The 20,636-nt window shown below is 36.9% G+C and overlaps 3 protein-coding genes across 10 annotated transcripts; all 3 read left to right on the top strand.

Annotated features, from left to right (window-relative positions):
• The first annotated feature begins 1,544 nt into the window (after positions 1-1,544).
• On the top strand, positions 1,545-7,875 carry LOC108106559 (aquaporin AQPAn.G). 2 transcript variants are annotated; one of them, XR_001772402.2, is made up of 6 exons: positions 1,545-1,734; positions 5,526-5,596; positions 5,680-5,835; positions 5,894-6,037; positions 6,692-7,249; positions 7,552-7,875. XR_001772402.2 is itself a non-coding variant. In XM_017213723.2 (6 exons), the coding sequence occupies exons 2-6, from the start codon at positions 5,561-5,563 to the stop codon at positions 7,585-7,587; spliced, it is 795 nt and encodes a 264-aa protein (XP_017069212.1). In that variant the 5' UTR covers positions 1,546-1,734; positions 5,526-5,560; the 3' UTR covers positions 7,588-7,875. The 2 variants fall into 2 exon arrangements, 1 of the variants encoding a protein (XP_017069212.1); XM_017213723.2 differs by having other exon boundaries at positions 1,546-1,734; positions 6,692-7,114.
• Positions 7,876-10,533: 2,658 nt separating this feature from the next.
• LOC108106560 (protein quiver) lies at positions 10,534-18,064 on the top strand. 2 transcript variants are annotated; one of them, XM_017213725.2, is made up of 6 exons: positions 10,534-10,630; positions 10,690-10,767; positions 11,335-11,382; positions 13,321-13,373; positions 13,431-13,524; positions 13,709-18,064. In XM_017213725.2, the coding sequence occupies exons 2-6, from the start codon at positions 10,719-10,721 to the stop codon at positions 13,930-13,932; spliced, it is 468 nt and encodes a 155-aa protein (XP_017069214.1). In that variant the 5' UTR covers positions 10,534-10,630; positions 10,690-10,718; the 3' UTR covers positions 13,933-18,064. The 2 variants fall into 2 exon arrangements, with proteins under 2 accessions (XP_017069214.1, XP_017069213.1); XM_017213724.2 differs by lacking the exon at positions 11,335-11,382 and adding an exon at positions 12,194-12,250.
• A 460-nt stretch (positions 18,065-18,524) lies between these two features.
• Positions 18,525-20,613, top strand: LOC108106547. Of its 6 annotated transcripts, none has more exons than XM_017213707.2 (2): positions 18,525-18,877; positions 19,822-20,613. In XM_017213707.2, exon 2 carries the CDS (start codon positions 20,011-20,013, stop codon positions 20,611-20,613), a length of 603 nt encoding a protein of 200 aa, XP_017069196.1. In that variant the 5' UTR covers positions 18,525-18,877; positions 19,822-20,010. The 6 variants fall into 6 exon arrangements, with proteins under 6 accessions (XP_017069196.1, XP_017069194.1, XP_017069199.1 ...); XM_017213705.2 differs by having other exon boundaries at positions 18,525-18,709; XM_017213710.2 differs by having other exon boundaries at positions 18,525-18,698.
• The last annotated feature ends 23 nt before the right edge of the window (positions 20,614-20,636 follow it).

Raw genomic sequence — 20,636 nt, forward strand, 5'->3', positions numbered from 1 at the left:
GCCAAGGTCATCGTTGGAACTATTGTATTGTGGCTAAAAAGTGGGCGTTGGTCAGGTGTCAAGAGTCAGGAGTCCAAGTGTCAAGAGGAGTAGGTTTGGTTCATACATTACCATTCAACAGAAATGTGGATGGGATTTGACTTTCCGTTTTTGTTTCAGCAAAGAAGTATTCTACTTGCTGCCAAGTAAATCAGAAGAGATCTTTATCAAAGGAAAGTAGTTGCTGGGATTGGTGTGTCATAACTTCAGGAGAGTTTACTACAATGATTTATGCTTGTTTGTTTAGCCTTTCTGGGTAAATATAAAAAATATATATATATGGTTTATGTTATGTAAATGAATCATTTCAGTAATTTATCTACAAATACATTTATTGAAATTTATCCAAGTACTTTAGTCATGCTTTATATTTCTCGGAAAAGTAATGGTATAACCTTAACCATGAATAATATGTTCTTAAGCGGCTTTATGGGTAATATATTTATTAAGGAGATACATTTGAAGTCAATAAAAATCTGCAGATTTACAACAAAACGATCCTTTAAAGGTCAAAAAGGACTATTAAAGGTTCTATATCTTAAGATCATTGAAATAAATTTAACATTTATATAATAATTAAATTTGTAAGTTTTAAAAACAACATCGTGACAAATGTATACTTTTTTTATTATTTTTTAATTCATTCAAAATTTATTTTAAATCATCTTTTTAATAATCATTATGAATACTATTATTTTTTATAGCAAAATTTATTTTATTATTTTAAATCTACATTTAAATTTTATTTCTGTAGTTTTATATATATATATAAAATCCTTTAAGTTCAAAAATTAAAAAAAAAATATTTTATACATCGAAACAATTTTACACTGTATTTTACTGCCATAAAATTTTGGCTAAACGAAATTTATGGCAGCCTCATAAAAGTGTGCTTTGATTTCTTAGCTTAACTCATTAATAAATTATTTCAATTTATTGTATCACCTGTAAAGAAATTACCTATCAGTTTAACAAAGAAAACTTGATTCTACGTCAATATTTTATGGGAAAAATATTGTCTGCAAGTTGCCAAGCACTAAATTAATTAAAGAAATTGTTTGTGAAAGACACAATTTTGTGGGCCGCTTTGTGTGATAAGAAAACCGAAAATCTAATGGAAATTTTTCTGCAAGCGTCAATGTCTGACGTTTGTGATGGGTGGGAAAAATATTACTCTATTTAATAACTATTTGCAGTTCATAAATATTCGCTTAAATTGCTTTCAGATAGCCGATTGGTGGCAATTTCAAATTTATTAATGTTTACACTTGGTTCGTGTCCCGACTGATCGCCGAGGGGTGTGGTGAGTTTTGATTTTTCGTGTTTTTGTCATTTAATAATTTCCAGATAATCGCACATTTTTAAATCGTCCGTTTTAATCGCTGCGCCCGCGCTCTCCTCATAATTCTAGAATTCTTCTCATTGTTTCTCCCGCTCTCTCGCTCTTTTTTTTAATCTCTTTTCAGGTAGCTCTCGTCTTGGGGGCTTTGGTTTTGTTGCTGCCAAAAGCGGTCGCGCAGTTTTTGTCGTCGAGTCAAAGTGCGCGGATCGCTCGAGGAGCGAAACTCTCTATATTCCTGCCAAAATTCAATTAAATATTTGTTAAGTGCAAGTTTAGGTGTTAGTTGTTGTTGCCGCGTTGCCAAGTTCGTAAGCAGGTGCAAAGGTGCCAAAGTGAGCTAATAACAAAACAAGGTAAACATCTAATTGAAAGTGATTATTAATAAATGACAAAGTTGGATAGTTTTAAATTTACATAGCAGCATAAGGGGTTTAATGTCCTTGTTGTTGTGAATTTTATGTTCTTGAAAATTAAAAAATATTTGATAACCTCATTACTTTAAGTTGTGAACTAAAATCACTTTAATTTGTATACTAATTAATTTAATTAATTTTTATTAGTTTATTTACTTGTTTTAGTTATTAACGTAGCAGTGAAAGAACATTTTCCAAGTGAATATATTTTTGTACATTTTATTTCAATTTCTTAATATTGATTATTATTGTTAAACCAAAATATCACTTAAATTAATAAAGTTTTCTTTTATAATCATTAAAATAAATCAATAAAAAAATTTATATATTAAATTTAAAAATCAATACACCACACTTTTATTCTTAGAATCTGTCATCATTTTTCATTTTAAATAATTTAAATCAGTTTAAATCTTAACAATAACTGTAGACTTTCTTCCAGTGCACTGTAACTTATGCTGTTATACCTTTCTTGCATTTTGTTCCACCCACTTTCTTTATATTTTGTCAAATCCACTTTGATCTTGATTTTACTTTTTCGCTTGGATTCTTCTATAAAAAGAGATAAACAAAATCAGCAAGAATGGCCTCTCGCATGTGTCAATCGTAAAAATATAACAATTTATGTAGAATTCTTACTTTTTGTCCGCCAGCGTAATTCTGAGTAATTAAAAGCCACAAATACAGGAATAAGAATCTTGCCAAAAACATTTATATATAACATATAACTTTGTATATTGTTTTGTTTTCGAAACCATCGTTGCGTGAAACGATGCGATCGTGCGATCTGTTTAAGCTTTTAAGATTTCTATATGTTTTGGTATTGTAGGGTTAATTAGACTCGGCAATGCCATGATCCGATGATATGGTAATGGGACTTACATAGCCTACGGCCATTCAGTTCGTTTCATATCTGACACTTCTGATTGATGGGTTGACCACGGCAATTTTCTGCTCTGTGATTTGGTAATTGGAGTGGCCTGCTTGCCATCTTTATGCGGGCTTCACTGTAAACTCCTACCCCTCCCCCCTTGACACAACACGTGTGTGTGTGTGGGAGGTAGTAACTCTGTAACTCTGCAATTGCTGCTGTACTTTCCCCCCTTTTATCACTCCAGCTTCTCCTACGCCTGGCGTTGCATACAAATTCAAAGCTTAAGTAAGTTTTATGGCTTTTTAAGTGACAAAGTTGCGGCAAACAATTGCAATAGACGTCTATATCGCCAAATGCCATCAGCAGACGTACGCAATTGGGACTGGGCTAGATCTTAGTGAAGAGTTAAAGAGGTTAAAAAAAGTTTAAAATAGAGGAAAACATTATTTAACATTACTTTGCTGGCGTTAAGAGGCTAAAAAACTACTTTTACCTTAAGTTTTAAGTCGAAAATATTAACAAAAGAGATTAAAGTTGATAAAATATATTTTTATAAAATACTCAAACGCCTTAGAACATTAAAAGATGATTCTAACTTATGTAAACATCATGTGAGAGCAATATTTCTAAAATAATTGACTACTTTCACACACTACATTCCCTAATAGCCATAACTTTAAAGCCAATAAATCCTACTTAAAACAGCCTTAGAGACAAAATAACCTCAAAATGGCCACATAATTTGTTTACCTACTTTTATGGTCAATAAAAATGTATATACAGATACATACCAATATCAATAACGAAACCAAAACCAAAGACATGACCTCATCAGAAGATTTATAAGCCTGTTATCTAGATATTTTCCTTTAATTAATGACGAATGTCTTTTTGTGTGTGCTGTTTGAACATTTCTTAACGACATTCTTCATTATTTTTGCATGTAATTAAATTTTATTGGAACACACATTTTAAGCAGCCGCCTTTTCGGTTCATTTCGGTTTGAGTTCAAGTTCATGAACCCGACGTTAATACACGTTTCGAAAGTAACAAAAATACCACAAATGATGGGGAATCAACTTGAAATGCGTTGAAATGCATTTCGACTTTGTTGGCTCTGCGAAAATATGTGTGAATTGTTCTCGCCGTTTGTGCCAATTTGTTGAGCAAACTTTTACTTTATTATTGTTTCGGATATTCAACGAATTGGCACGGACTCGACTCGCTTATTAGCTGGCTATTGAAAATTCCACAAATAGGCGAAAAATGGGTTTGGAGGTATTAGGTTTCCAATTATAAAGTCAGCTTATCGTTTTGGAAATTGCTAGCCAAAGTAATCGCAAAACAAACTTTAATCAAAGCCGATTAATTGTTTAGATTTTCTTCATGGCCCCCTCATAACGTTTTTGTTTTACACCTTTTAGTTCAGCGATAGGGACGTTAATAAGCCTGAAAGAAGAGTATAGTGAAAATAGTGTGAATCTGAACTATGGAATGTTAGTTAGTAGCTGGCCAATTATAATAACTTTTCATGGAACGTAATTGAGTTTATAATTACATGCTGAAATTACTGAAATCACAATGCTGATGATTAACCCCGGGCTATGACAAATATTTAAAACTCACAGGTTTTTCACCCAGTTTGGGTTTGTCAGTCAATGGGAATGTTTGTGTGTGGGTTGGTTGTTTTATTTTTTCTATCTCTATTACAAGGCATTCAAGTTATCCGCAAGACCAACCTTAAGTCAATTCAATTACTATCTGCTCATCCAGCACACTCCTTTGCCTCTCAGAACTCTCAGAACTGATTCCATATCAGAGCACTTGAGTCTATTGACTGATATCGATACGGGGGGACCCATAGATGACGCAAATAAGACACGAAATTCATTAAGATTGCATTAGAAAAATAGAAATAGAAAAAGTGATGAGCAACTTGAAGAGTTTTCTGAGCATACAAAATGGGAATTAACATTGAACGGACGCTGATTGATCGCATGGAAAAATTACAAATCGAATATGCTGTATGCTATATGATATATATATATCTTTATATATATATTTATATATTTGTAAAGCTCTTGAGGCTGATGTGGGGGCATGGTCAACAAGTCTTAGCCCATTTTTGGTTCTGATCGTGACCGCATTGTGCCAAATAAGAACAGCAAAGCAAACAGTTTCCACTCTCTGTAGAAACAGAAAAACAGGCCTAATCCCCCCGCGGTGAGTTAGCCTCCTGAGATCCCCCTTAACCCCTTAACTGCTCAGTTTCGAGTGCTCAAATATTTACCTCACTTTTATGACTCGTTGCCAATTAAATATCATACATTCTGTTTGCTCTGATATTTTCTCACATGCAGCTGCAATTGCTGATAAGATGGGCTATTCGTAGAGTTAAGAGGGATCCTTTATGGCCCCACTTTTTTAACAGCGACAAAGGGTTAAGTAAAGTACATAAACATGCCCAAACAGCTGAAAAATAAATGATTAAATGAAGATTTGGCTCTGCTTTATGGCAGTAAAAATACTTTTCACTCTACTTTAAGCTATAAAGTCTTCTCTAGCTTCTGTTCTTACTAAGCCCAACCAAAACTAAGTCTGTTTTAATTAAAGACCAGACATGAGTGTCAACTTATTAGGAAACCTAGGCAATTGCAGCGGAAATGCAGATAGTTAAAGTGTCGCCAAAGGCCAAAACAATTTCGCACCTTAAATGAGTGCAAAAAGTGACCATCATTGGTGGTTAAGTACCTGTTCATGTCCGACAATTGTCCACATATATTTTCAAAAAACATTTCCATTTACGATTTTGATTGCGATTTGCATTGCTGATTTTTCTTTGCAATTTTCTTTTCAGTCTGCCAGTTTTAGTTGGAAAGCAAAGCGGAAAAGATGGGAAAGTTCGAGTATTCACTGGGTCTCAATGAGGTGAGTTTGGCTCTAAGAAAAGTTTCTTAAATTATAAATAAAAAAATATTAAGAAACTAAAATAAAATATTTATTTAACCCAGCTCAAGTCCAAGGAGCTGCGTTTGTGGCAGGCCCTGATCGGAGAGTTCCTGGGCAATCTGATCCTCAATTTCTTTGCCTGCGGTGCATGCACTCAAATTGAGGATGGAACCTTTAAGGCCCTGGCTTTTGGCCTGGCCATCTTCATGGCCATAACGGTGAGATGTTCTTACCAAGATACTTTAGAGTTTTTAATAAGTTAATACTGCTTTACAGATTGTTGGCCACTTGAGTGGCGGACATGTGAATCCTGCTGTTACCGCTGGCATGTTGGTTGCTGGACGAATCAGCGTGATCAGAGCGTTCTTCTATGTCATATTCCAGTGTCTGGGTTCCATTGCTGGAACGGCAGCTGTTAAGGTGAGAAGGTGTTTAAAGATTTACACACTTTATATATAATAATATAAAATAACTTTCAATAACTTATCAAAATATATTTCAAGTGCACTGATCTCAGTGCCATGAGCCATGGTATGGTGTCATTCGTATGATACATTTTTTGATTGTTCCACATCCGGTTGTGGCTTAAAAAGTGACTTGAGTTTCGGCAATTGTTTTCCTTCATTGAGTAGATAAATTAATCGGCTGTGGCAATGTCAACAGCTCGTGTTCTTAATATGTTGATAATTCTTAAGTGCAGAAACAAACTTGAGCTGCATTTTATTTTTATCTTTTCTTTTTTAAATTACATATTCCATAAAGCTTGTGTTATCAATTTTAAGAATAAAAACCTTGAATTTATACTGTACACAAGTATCTTAAACCTTACTTATTTTTTAAAAAATAAGTTTTTATAAACATTAAAAACATGCTTTTAAGTCCATGATTCAATCCAAAGCACTTGCCATAAAATTCATGTGACTAATGACTATGAAAATGACTCAAAAACAACTTAATTTTGTTACTATTTTATTAGAAAACAAATATTCCATATTTAAAACTTAGTAAACAAGCAATTAGTCATACTTCTTAATTAGAATAATAAAGAATTTCTCATAAAATATATTCCCTTAGACCCTCATCGATGCCGACTACTACAATGGCTTGGGTCACACCTCGTTGGCGAACAACATCACGGAACTGCAGGGCCTGGGAATCGAGTTCTTCCTGGGACTTCTGCTGGTTCTCGTTGTCTTCGGAGCCTGTGATCCCAACAAGCCCGACTCTCGTTACACGGCACCCCTGGCCATTGGCATGGCAGTGACTTTGGGTCATTTGGGTACCATTCGGTACACCGGAGCCAGCATGAATCCAGCCCGTACAGTGGGCACTGCCTTTGCCACCGATATCTGGACATCTCACTGGGTATACTGGGTGGGACCAGTGCTGGGAGGTGTGGCTGCTGCCCTGCTGTACACACAGGTCCTGGAGGCGAAACCAGTGCCGAAGGTGAACGAGGCATCGGAGAAGTACCGAACGCACGCCGATGAACGTGAGGTGAGAGTCAGGTTGATAAGCGCATGGAGCGAGGAGTCATTCTACTGATCAGTGATCACAGATCAATGATCTCATCTATTCATTACACACACACACACACATAGAAACACCTCTCACACACTCACTAACTGCATTGTAAATACCCCAAACTTACTTGATTTCAGGGATGCAAACTGATCATAACCTTAGTTAGTAAATTTTACTTGCTTAAATTCTTAAATTTAATATTTAATTTCTATCGCTTTAGCAGCAGATATTCGTTTACTAAAGCTATTGCTACCTGCACGCAAAACTAATCTAAGCCACTGTTGTGAACCGTTGTTAAGATATAGATCTGTGATCCTACCAACCGAACCCGTCCACACTTTCGATCGGTTTGCATCCCTGCTTTAGATACCCAACTAATTACGGTATTATCATATTTCTAAACCTTTCAGATGCGCAAACTGGAGGGAGCCCGCGACTATGCCTAAGTCTAAGGATATCAAAGCGACTCGAATCTAGAAATAGAGAGAGGGAGAGAGTGGAGATTTATTCGTTTAATCCATTCATTTCAGTGTCTATCATATACTTATGTCGTGTACTTCCCCGTTCGTGCGTATTTATGTATTTATGTATTTATTCATGAAAAGTTCATTTTTTAATTAACTAATATGTAAACGTGTAAGCTGCCCCAAAAAAAAAAAAGAAATGCAATCTACAAAGCTAAATTACTTGTACTCTCAAGCGTTCACAATAAAGTGGAAAACATTAACTGAAAAGGAGAGTTTTGAATATTATTTAAGAGGAAAATGGAAAAAAAAACAAAAAAAATTATAAATATATTCACAACAGGAAACATTAATTTTCAAATATTTTTAAAATAATATTAATATATTTGCACTTCCTCATTATGTTAATCTCTTATTGACATTTTTAACAAGAATAAATTTAAATTTCTATTCATTTCCCACCTTAAAAATGCGCGCCACGAAAAGCTTATGCTGTAAGCTTTTCCCCGACGCATTTTCCAACACTAACTATGCCGAAAAGCTCACTCGCAGCATACGGCAAAAGCGTCATGCGCCAAAACTGTCAAAAAGCGTTAAGGGAAAATCGGAAAATCCGCAGTCGTCTCCGTCGTTGTCAATGTCGTTGCGTGTGACCTGCTAAATAAATTACAAAATTAACAAATATAAAAAGCCAACGAGCAGAAATTGCCATTAACTTATCTTTTAACAATTGATAAATTATGGAAATTAGTGAATTAAACAATTGGCAAGTGAGCACGGTTAATTGAAAAGCCAGTTTGAAAATCAAGGCAGCCGAATGATGCACTAAAGTGTTGTGTTGTGTGAGCGAGAGCCGTAAATCAATAGGAAAACACAGTGAAGGAAAAGTCACAAATCGACGGGGAAAAGGCGACCGAGAGACCACGGCGAGGGTCAAATGCAAATTGCAGTGGAATAGCCCTAAGAAGGTTGAAAACATAAGTTGGCCAAGTTAAGCTGGTCAATCGATTCCGAGAATCGGGAACATATTATGAAACAACGGCCCGGAAAAGTGTGAAACGAAGGGAACGGGAAAAGGAAAGCAAAAGTGGAAAGTGACTGGGGAAAAGTGGAGAAGCTGCAGCGTCGCGTAAACACAACACCACACACAAAATCAATACTCGCGTGTGTGTTTTGGGCCAACGAAAATACAAAAAACAAAAAACACTGACAGGCATGAACGAAAAGTCAATTTCAGTTAGTCAGTAACTAGGACAAAAGGCAAGTACTTAATGGCTTTAAAAGGAGCGAAAATAAACCAAAACAAAACCATGGGCGTTGCTCTTAACCCGAAGCACCATGCAATTATCTTGTTAGTGCCATTAAAATTTGATGAATGGCCAATGAAATGCGATCGGCAGCTGAAATGGTGGCATTGCAAACACTTGTTGAACGGCAGGCGGAATACTGAACCACATTCTGATCCACTTTGCCAAAATGCAGCAGCGGTGTTGCGGTCTAATCACATACGGGCTTGCCCCACTAAAGAGTCTTCAATATTGGCGGAATTTTGCTCTAAATTTAGTTAGTGCCAAGCTAAAACCTTAACCTGAAAAGATCGATAGACCGGGCGGTAATTTAATGATTTCTTGGCGGTTGTATGGGGTATATAGGTTTATAAAGCAGGGCATCTTGGTGATTTATCGTATTTTAGTAGAAATCTTAGAAAACCTAACTTGAGTTCTCAGCACAACGAAAAGGGAAGCTTACGGCTGTGATAAAGGAATAAGATTTAAGATTATTAGTACATTACTATAATAATTCTATTTATTATATAAAATTCAAAAATAATTGGTTAATCACTCCTATAGAAGCAATTCCTAGGTTATAAAGCTCTTATTTTTATAAATTGTCACAGACAATAAAATAGTAAAGTTTCATGGCTTAGATTGGGGTTAGGGTTAGTCTAGACAAGAACCATAATTTTAAAAATTTTGTAGTCTTCGTAATATGAAATGTTGATGATAAATAATATCCATGTAAATACTTAAATAATAAGATTTTTAAGGAGTAGCTTATAGTCCATCAACCCACATTGATTTCCATTTGCTTTAAGAATATTTTTAGCACTGGCATACATATAAATATAAATAGTTTCGTCTGTCGCTCCCCTCGCGCTTCTCTGGTCGCCCGCCCTCGCATCGTTTTGACACTTTGCCAAAGTTCAATGCAAAAAATGCCACAATAAATTCAGGCAAAACCGAACAAGAAATGTGTGTAAAATGCAGAGCAGAGTGTGAAATGCTGATACTGATGTTTAGCATTCGAACAGCCGGTCAATCACAGGGTAGCCAAGAACCATTGACATCACCAGCAGCCGTGACTTGAACTCAGCCATCACACGAAATACACACACTCACACACGCACTGATTGACCTAGAACACTTATTAGAGGTTGTGCCTCTCTATTTTTAGAGCCTCGTTTTTGATCTACTTATATATACACCATATATATATACATATATATATATAGATTGTCATATATTTATATTGTCATATTGACGTACACATTTGAGGCTGTTCCATGGCAACTTTAAGTGTTGCCACAAATCATTTTTGGGGCAACTCTTCGGTCAACCCTCGCCCATGTGCACCATTAACGCGCCATAAAAGTTGGGAAACCAGAGTTGCTCGTTATTCCGGAAAGTGTTAATTTCTTGTGCCTCCAAATTCTATTGTGGGAAATCTCTAGGGATTAAAAATAGGACAGATTTTAAAGGAGGGAAAATTGCTGGAATTTGTTGATTATAAAACTCAGATTTAAGCACTACAAACTTTTTGGTAAATAAAGAAAATATTTTAGTTGTCTTAGGAAGGTTTGTTATTGTAAATTTAGATGTGATTTTGAGTAATTATCAGAGAATAATTTTTAAACTTAATACCCATTCTAGTGACGGCAGCATAATGCTTCGCTGGAGGAACAGGACCTGAGTGCAGATTGCAGACAGAAGATAGTAAAACCTCAGACAATTAAGGCCCACTTTAAGTAAGTTCTTAGGCTAACTTAACCCAAATTAAAATAACATATTAAACCTATAATTTCAGGTGGGTGGAAAGCCGGAAAAGCGACCAAGATGTCGACGCAGAGAAATGCAGTCGGCAATTGGCTGTTGGTCTTAACAGGTAATCCCTTCACTCATCCATCACCACACCCATCAAGCAAAACACTCAGCTATAGCAATAGAAATAATCATCAAATTATTAATGAACAAAGGTCAACAGCACATCGAATTTAATGGTAAACAGAAGCCGAACAATAAACCGAAAGAGCTAGCCAGCATAAGTTCCCGCTGCTTTATGGACCATAACCTTAGTCTCTCACACAGATCAAAGGAATTTTTATATACACAAGATTATTGGTTTATTCGTTTCGGCAATAAAACAGAGACACTGAGAACTAATCATTAAATATAGGGAAATGAAATATGAACTATATTTTTGTATTTCATTCAATTAGGAAAGTGAAATGTTCGCTGGACTATAAACATAAATTTGAATGAGTTTTTAGGGAAATTCCATTTAAGTGCGAAATGATCGAAATTGTTTAGATAGCGCAGCGAGATAATTGATTTTCCTTTTGCCTTTTTAGCTGCTAAGCCATTCACAATTCAATTGAATTTGATTGAAAACATTTTTTACATTATTTTTATTTTTCATTTTCCATCGGTAACAAAAATGATAAATCTATAGTTTTTTTGGCATTGGCAAAATTCGCTACCACCGATAATTGTTTTCCAAGTAAGTTTCGTTTTGCGTATGATTTCCCCCCCAACCATTCGATTTCAAAAACAAAATTACCTTCAGTTTTTGTACTAATCTAAAATAAAAAACAAAACAAAACAAGTATTAAAAAAAAAGAAAAATAATCCCTTGTAAAAAAGTGAAAAGCAATTGTTGCGTTCGATTTGAGTTTGGTTTGATTTTGATTATTGGTTTCGTTTCGTACGTGCCGTTGATTGTAAATGCCGTTATACTCGTATATCGACTGTAAGCAGCTGTCTGTACTCTATATACATTCTATCTACCCATATATATTGCATATTCCTGGTCACATCCAACAACAACAACAACAATAATAATAATAATAACAACAACACGTATGCGTCTTGAATTGCAGTGAAGTTCACACTAAAAAAAATGTAAACGTAATTTGTATAAAAATTGTCTTTCCTCTGTGCCTTTTACAACACTGTCACCTTGGTAATGTTTTCAAGTAGGCGGTGGAAACGAATGGCATTGGAACACTGTGAATATCGAGATTAGTCACCCTCAACATGTGTAGATTGTCAAACATTTCACCCAACCAACTCTATTTTCTCCTCAAAACCTTAAAACTTCAGCTAATAACTCAATGGTAGGTACAGTTTGGCTTGCTTTAGGGAAATTTTGGAACTGAAACAGGCTTAAGACTCAACTGTACCTGTCACGGGGCATTGTCTGATCCTCAACTTCCTTAAAACGAAACCCCCCTTGATTTTGTATCTTTGGTTCGTGCTCCTTCTACTGCCCACTTCTACTTTGCTCTCTCTCTTCCATTATTTATTTGCAGCCGTTATCGGATTTCTAACTTTCATATGGATTCCGCAGACCTCAGCCGAATGTCAAAGTATGAGTCCATTGCCATTCCAAAGCAGAAACCATTTGCTTAAACCTATCGATTACCTTTTTGCCAAAATATAAGAAAATATGAGTCATGCATAAGTATATGTATTATCAATCTATTTCTAACTAACTCGAATCGGTTTACTTCGAGTTCGCCATTGAATAAGGAATATTTTTGGATTATCAGTGTTACTTAAGATCTGTTTTCGTTTTCGTATATTCAATGCCCGATCGACCGATAGATCGGAGCTATATTTCGCTCATACCTAAAGCTTTGCCACCAATATCCATTCAGTTCTTTGGGGCATCCCCTCTCTAAGTCTTTCCTAAATTCACATTTCTTTCGGTTGCACTCTCTTCTTACTCTAGTTTGTTTTGCACTAAGGCTTTTTAGACTTTCCTGCCATTTTAAGTTTTATTTCCTTTCAACTATCCTTCAAGAATTCATTGAATGAGGTGTTCAATCTGTGGTAAAGTGAGTTTCGGAATTAAATAAAGTCAAAACCTAAAGATGATTTATATTCAGTTAAGCATTGCCTTTTTTTATTTAACATATTATTCGAATTCACATTTTAAGTCGAAAAAAGCAAAGATCAAGAACAAAGCTCTGAAGCCAACTATATCCAGAAAAACCGTTACTTTATCCTAGTTATCTGTGTGTGTCTGTATGTGGTGTACCAGTATGTGAGTGCGGTTGCATGCTTTGAAAAGACACTTTTCCATCAAAGGCATCCCCCAGTAAATCCTTCTACATAAATGTGTTTTTCGGTTTTTTCAATTATTCTTTGCAAACGTAGGTTTGTCTTTAGATATGTTACGAAACACCTGCTTAAATATCACAAAAAAACTATTCAAGAGAAAGCAAAACCACCTGTTGATTTCCAAATTGGTATCGATAAATGTTTTCTGCCTGCTGTTTGTTTTGTGTTGGCAACACTTGGCATGCTTTTGTCTGTTGCACGTGTTACTGGCGTTCCTGTACCCAAGCTAACCTAACCTCAAACTAATCCGAAGTTCAGCAGAGAAGCATAAAGTATTAAGAAGTTGATAATAACAATATATTCTTTGATATAGCGCGATCGATTTACTGCTATGAGTGCGATTCCTGGACAGATGCCCGCTGCAAGGTTGGAAAATAGTTATCGAAATGTTCGAAATAGATTAATACTTACGTTTTCATCCAGGATCCTTTCAACTATACTGCCCTGCCAAGGGACCAACCGCCCTTGATGACCTGCAACGGTTGCTGCGTAAAAATGGTGCGGCATCAGAGATCACGTGAGTACTTTGCAACCCCAACACTACTGTACCCAGGACATTGTACGCGACTGTACTTGCATGTCCCCTATTTGCGAATTGATTACCCATTGACTGATTGATCAACACCTCTGTGTGTCCGTGTCCCCATCTCTCTCTCTCTCTTCTCTTGCTCTCTCTCTCTCTCTCTCTCTTTATCTTGCAGCGTACGAGGTGGTGCGACGCATGTGTACGTCACAGTTACAGATCAATTTATTCATGGTCGATCACGTGTGCATGATGGAAAGTTCAGGCAATGGACATATGTGCTTTTGTGAGGAAGATATGTGCAATTCTAGTAAAAATTTACACACTAACGGTTGCCAGCTGCATCTCATACCCATCGCAGTGGCAGTGTCATGGCTAATTTCTCGATTGCTCAGCAGATAGAAAGTGTTAGGCTCACCCACAGATATCCACACACACACATACAGACACTCTCAGAACATATAGAACATACAACACACATAGATAAATACCCTACACGAACTCACTATCTCTCTTCCTATCTCTATCTAAGCGTTTGATTTGTAGCTTGATTTGATTTCATTACGATAACAGTTTACGATTGATTTGATTTTGGAGCACAGTCCTGAGAAGAACGGACTTCGAGTAGTTTTTGATCAGCACCTAGCGAAAGCTCGAGTTACCGATCCAAGGAATGTGAATGCATACCAAAGCTTCCAAAGACAGAAGGCTTTCTCAATTTTGACTATCACACACACACACACACAGTAAACACAGACACTATATATAGCGAGCTTTGGATGCACAGAGTTCTTGAGATGCGAGTTATCGATTCCAATCGAAATCGAATCTGAATCCGAACTCGTAGTCGGTATTTGAATTGCATGTTGTTGATGCTAAAGCTGAAGCATGTAGCGCTTAAGTAGGAATTGTAGTGATTATTACATTTTGATTTCGTTGTTACTTACATTTGTAAATGCCCCCGACCAGAGGGCCAAACCAAAAAGAAAAAACCGAAGCCAGTAATCGATTCACACCTTAATACGTTTATAGACTTACTTTTAAACATTTGTCTAAATCATATGTAAACTTGGAATAACTCGACACCCCAGAGACACACTGTATATATAGTCAGCCCCAAAAACCAAAAGCGAAAACCCAAAAAAGAAATATCAAATATCATCCAAAAAGTATTTGCAGTGACCAAGTGGAACATTTGCTCATCTTGTTTATTCCAAAGTCGGAAGTGAACTCCATAATGCATAAAACGTTACTTTGTTGTTAATACTCTGTATCCTAGATCTTAGCCATTAAGCTGTACTCTCGGTTCTCGCTTGGACCTTAAAAAATCCAAAAAAAAAAAAAAAAAAAGAACACAAATAATCCCCACGCATCATATCACGTAACGAAGCAACAATGAGACCGAACTTTGGTGACCTATCGATCTTAGTGTAGTTAACCTCATAGAACCTGCCACCAGCACCAAAACTGTATAAAGTACCGATCACCCTGGTCCCTTTTGGTTTATGTTCAACAAGTGATAATTAGATTGTAAGTAGATGATACCCGATCCCAAATTCCGATCCCGTACCCAAGATCCGTTAACAGCCCGTATCCCTCATTATGAAATTGAAATTGAATCAATTCTCATTCATGCTAGTGATAGTTTTAAAACGAATCGAATCGAATCGGAACTTATAGCTTACATAGTTTATGATTTACATTTTTGGAATTTGACTTAATATTATGAATTAATAGTTATGATTATTATCATCTCGACTAGAGTATTCGACTTGAAGTTTTGTATTCTAAGCGTAAAACTTTTCATTTGTATAATTGAAGATTGGCTAATAAACAACCATTTTTACCATACGTATATATCTCTAGCAAAATTTACTCTCAACTTTTGCCGTTAACTTTTAGCTATTATATTTGCTTTATCTACTTGCTACTCACTTAACCAACTTTTCAACATTCGTGCACTTTTGCCCACGCATTTGTATAATACTTACCCCTAGACTTGGCTTTAGTTCAAAAATGCTTAACGAAAAAAAAACTAACTAAAAAAAAGAAAACAATAGAATATCCATATCCGTCCAACCGGGAAGCATGTGAATTAATTTCGTTGCTTGGGCACAGGTAAGTCACAAGCCAAAACAACCCAAAAATGAAAAAAAAAAACAAATTAAATCCAAAAAATTCAAGTACAGTTGCGCACCGTTTTCTTAGTTCGATCTTGCCTCGCTCGTAGATGGATGGGATATCGGATTTTAGCCGGCCTATCTTGGTGGTACACACACACAAACACACACTTTCACTCCTCCCTCGATCCAGCACCCTTCCCGCCTCCTAGCCCCCCTCCACGAAAAGAAGCCCCCTACACTTAGCGAAAATCCCCAATGCAATGTTTACACCATTCGTTTTTCTGTTCGATTTGTATGGTTTCTTGCTTTCCTGGTATGTTGGTTTGTTCGATAACAGATAAACTTATATATTTTAACCACAAATATCTAACCGATTTTGGTTTGTGAATGTTGACAATATTCTTATAACCAGTATTTGATTGATTGATTGACGGTTAATGCGTTTCAAAGTTTAAACAAAAACAAAAACAAAAACAATAAACATTAATCGAAAAAAGGCAATGAAGTTAAAAACAAAACAAAAAACAAAAATAAAATACACACGGATTATGTAGTGCAAAAATAACATATTTTAATTTAGTACTTTTTGTAGTTTCAACATCAACTATCTCAGCGCCAACATACTCTATATTTCTCTTTCTCTGTATCTCCTCTATATCTCTCTGTATATCTTTCTATCTGTTTAACTATCTCACACTATCCTAACAACTCTGTTTGATCTTAAGACTATTTTTACTAACTTTCTTCCAAAACAGAAACCACATAGAACTCTTTCACTAGAGCCACACCTGTAGCATATAAACTAAACTAAACTAAAAAAAAAAACAGCAACAATTGAAGTACACGCAAAAACACAAAAACACTCACTGAATGTTAGCGAAATATATACAGAAAATACGATACAGTTACAGAATTAGCGATGCACTTAGAGAAAACGATCAACCAACTCATGAATATACTATAAAACAAATGGTAAATTTTTACTACTTGTAGGCGCGTTTTTTCAGACAAAAACATGAATATTAAAACCGTTCGCAGAGCCCGACAATGGTGGGCCTTAGCTTCAAATCCATAGATTCCTCACAATACAAAAAGCACTAAATTAATATCAAAGATCTTACCAATATAGCGCAATGCTAACTAAACTGATTATTGGTATTGGTTGATGAATATTGCAAAAGAAAAGAGATAAAACCAAAGAGACACAAAAAGCCCACAAAACCAACTCTCTAGAAGAATCAGCAGTCGCTTTTATGTTTTAAGTTGATTTATTGGTTGGCTCTTTAGTTCGATTATCCATCTTGATAATAGCAGATAATTCAGATTTTAAATTCAGTTAACACTTCAGCTCACCACGCTCACATCTGGTATTCCCCACCACTCGCTCACTCACTCACTCACCTCAACTCACCTTTTCTTCGCCCACCTCGCCAGGTGGCGCCTGCGCAGATGGCGTTCACATATGTTCCACCAGTGGCGTACAATGGAAAATGTCAAAAGGGGCTATTTCAGTTTAAAGAAAACCTCTTCACCTTTGTACGCCACTGTTTTCCACCACCAACAAGATTGCGCAGGTGCGACAGAGAGCTCTTGATCTCTCTCTCACAGCTGCGACACGCCCCACCACCCACAGCCACCCACGAAAATGGTGCTTTTTCACATACGACACCACTGTCTGACTATGTTTTTCATCATGTACGCCATCGCAATCCATGCCACAGTGGTCGCAATGCCGCGACAGCCGTTCCACAAATACAACCGAATATTATATAATTTTTTTATAAAATTAAATTCTTGCATTTTGTGGACGGCAGGAGCGCGTGCATTGCCGAGCAGCTGAAACTTCGAGGGTAGAAATGAAAAAATCGGGCGCCGCCTGTAACCGGCGAATATTCCCCCCAAAAATCGCTCTTGGCCACAGGCGGTCGCCGCCCCAACTGTAATTGTGAACGTCCGTGCGGCCATTAACCAAAAATAAAAATACAAAAAAAAAGATACAAAATAATCCGAAGAAAACTAAGGATACTAAAGCAGCTGAAAACCCGTTGGAGGATCGGCGCGGGATCTAATCAAATCAAGCTTCTTCTGCTTGGGGCTTTAAAAACAAAGCTTTGAGGCTTAACTTTTACTAAGCAGGTGCTTCCAACTCGCTTTGCTGGACAAATATATATACCAACATAAATTACCATTCAAAATCGCTTGGCCAAATCAGCATTACTCCCAGAAATTGTTAAAGAATGTCGACAATATTTTAATTGTATTCCAAAACCAAAAATGAAAAGAGATGAAAAGTCAACGAGCACCTTAAAACTATCAAGACATTGTAACTAGCAAATAAACAAAGTTAAGCAAAACAGCGAGTACGAAAAGCCTTGTAAGAGATTATAATAAAACAAAAGCATTTAAACGAATAAATAAAGTGAACTTTTTTAAGGTAAAATCAGTTTTCAATTTTCATGTGTTCCCAAATAAAATAGACAATTCAAATAAAATAACATTTCTAAAAGATTTAAAAATTTTAATATATGGAATATTGTTGGGTAAGATATCAGTCTCAATATTCGCAATAACCGTTAAGAATAAATGCATTCAACAAATTCAAAACTTCAAATTTAAAAACCTACGCGTTAGTTTATTTCAGTTGTCAACGCAAGGGTGAGTACTTTCGATAACAAAACAAAATACCCTAAAGCCTTGCGACTCCGAATAATTCGTCCACCACTAGCTGGGCAGCTGGTCTATTTGGGCTGCGTAAATTAACAACAAATTAAATAAATGCAGCTAGGTCCCAGCTGTCCCAATGTATGCATCCGACCCATCTCAAAATTCCACAGATTTAGCCGAAAACCGCACTGAAAACGGTTACCTACTTCGCCTAGAGGCCTAGCCAAAATAATTTCGCCACTCTGGCGACGATTTCGTTCGACTCCGACAACTCCGAAATTTCATTCGTAATGGCCGCCCATAAGTAAAAACGTGTCCCGCTGCTGAAGAACAAAATCGAACGTTTGCGTTAGCCTAACTGCTTAAATTTAGCTGTAAACGGTGTGGCAGTGGTAAATACGCTGAAAATCAGATCGTTTGATCATATTATTGGCATAAATGCCTCGCAAATAAAGTGAAAAATGTGCATGAAAAAATCTAAATCGATTTTTTTGTTTGTGAAAAAAAAAATCATGCAGCGTTGCATCTAGTGTGCGAGGAGCTCGCTAGGAGGCGCTAATGTAACGTTCGGAGTGTAACCGCAGTGAGAGGCCGGCAATTAAGTGTGGCCAACGGCGATCTATCGATAACAATTGCAAAAATAAATTGTATATTTTACAAGAAAAAAGAATATTAAGCAAAACGATAAATTCCAAATGTGAATATTACATTTTAAACAAACAGTTAATGATATAGGGAAATGAAAATAAGGATAATATATCGGCAACCGCTTATCGTTATCGCCGCCGACGGATCAAATTATTCGCGGCCCAGCAGTCCTCGGCGTCGTCGGTGTTCGGCTCTCTGGCCGCCATTATTGCTTTCCAGCGAAACCACGCTATACGCAAAATCGGGTTTATATGTGTAAATTTTTCGACCGATTTATCAACCAGATTGAGCTCGCTGATGCATGAAAAGTGCGGTAAAGTGTGTGAAAAAATAGCGCTGGCCTAAAAAAATACACGCACTTGGCGGCTAATTACTAATTTGGTGGATAAAAGCAAAAAACAAAACCCACATGAGGCGGAGTTTGCGTTTTTTTTTCTCACATAACAGAGTTCTGTACAAACAAAATGTTAGCTAACAGGGTACTGCAAAGTGAAATACCTCGCGGAAAAAGCAGTATTAAATTCGCCGCATTTGTTTGAGATGTGTGTTTGCGCGCGTGTGTTTGTTTATGCCGCCTTTTTCTTCGTCGTCTGTATGATTTTGCATTTTTTCGCATTTTAATAACAGACAAAAACAGAACGTAATAAGCAGAAGCAAATGATTCATAGTGAGCATGTTTTTGTGCGTGTTTTTATTAATCTAAAGCAAAAGTAAAGAAAAATACATGATACATATGTGTGGGTCTGCGTTTATTTGTGATATTTTTCCCGCGCGCGCTATCCATCACATTTAAATGCTTACGTGTGTGTGTTCGATTGTTTACTTACTAGTTTTCTGTTGTTGTTCTCGATTCTAGATTTTTTATCAGCCAACCGATAACACGAAAGCCAAGGCGAAATAATAATAAATAATAACAAGAAGAGGAAGAAAACAAAAACAAGAACACAATTCCGATTTAGCCTAAAACGATGATGAACTGAAATGTGCAAATTTGATGAACGTAATTATGCCAATTCACACAGAACCTTCGATTTCAACGTGAAAAATGTCGTCGACACATCTGCTGCATTTACTGTCACTGTTGTTGCTACCACTGCGTTGTCGTCGTAATTGCCACCAGTTCATTCCCTTGGCCATTATCCTGCTGTCGGCGCAGTCAGCTAGAGTTCGCGAGGATCAAAGACGACAGCCGAGGGAGGAGGACCGGGAGGAGGATAAGGAGAAGAAGAAGGACGAGGAGAAGGTGGTGGACGGTGTCCAGGGGGAGGAGGACACGCCCTATATAGTCGCCAATCCACATCCAAACCTTACCAGCAGTGGCACTACGTCTTCGGCCAGGGCAACGGGCACAGGGGCTGCGTTAACCAGCTGGCAGAGCAGCCACAGCCACCGCAGCCCCGGTGCTCAGGATCGGGATCGGTGTCAGGTTCAGAAGCAGGAGCACCTGTTGAGCCCCAAGAAGGTCCAACTCCAGGTCCAGCTAACGAAAACAGCCCCCTCATCAGCGAGTAGAGGAACCAACACAACGCCGGTCACGCATCGGAGTAGATCCTCCAGAATCCAAAGTAGCAGTAGCAGCACAAAATCTGCCCACTGCAGTTGGACAGCCGGAGCAATCGTTGCCTCCATAGCATCCATAGCCACCTAAGCAGCCAATTCCACTAGGCAAAC

This window comes from Drosophila eugracilis, unplaced genomic scaffold, assembly GCF_018153835.1.
Source record: "Drosophila eugracilis isolate 14026-0451.02 unplaced genomic scaffold, ASM1815383v1 contig_90, whole genome shotgun sequence".
In the NCBI taxonomy this organism is placed as follows: Eukaryota; Metazoa; Arthropoda; class Insecta; order Diptera; family Drosophilidae; genus Drosophila; species Drosophila eugracilis.

Coding starts and splice junctions, on each gene's coding strand:
- LOC108106559 (XM_017213723.2), top strand. CDS start 5,561: ATGGGAAAGTTCGAGTATTCACTGGGTCTCAATGAG. Junction 5,597..5,679: donor ATTCACTGGGTCTCAATGAG/GTGAGTTTGGCT, acceptor TATTTAACCCAG/CTCAAGTCCAAGGAGCTGCG. Junction 7,115..7,551: donor CGCACGCCGATGAACGTGAG/GTGAGAGTCAGG, acceptor TAAACCTTTCAG/ATGCGCAAACTGGAGGGAGC.
- LOC108106560 (XM_017213724.2), top strand. CDS start 10,719: ATGTCGACGCAGAGAAATGCAGTCGGCAATTGGCTGTTGGTCTTAACA. Junction 10,768..12,193: donor TTGGCTGTTGGTCTTAACAG/GTAATCCCTTCA, acceptor ATTTATTTGCAG/CCGTTATCGGATTTCTAACT. Junction 12,251..13,320: donor GACCTCAGCCGAATGTCAAA/GTATGAGTCCAT, acceptor TCTTTGATATAG/CGCGATCGATTTACTGCTAT.
- LOC108106547 (XM_017213707.2), top strand. CDS start 20,011: ATGTCGTCGACACATCTGCTGCATTTACTGTCACTGTTGTTGCTACCA.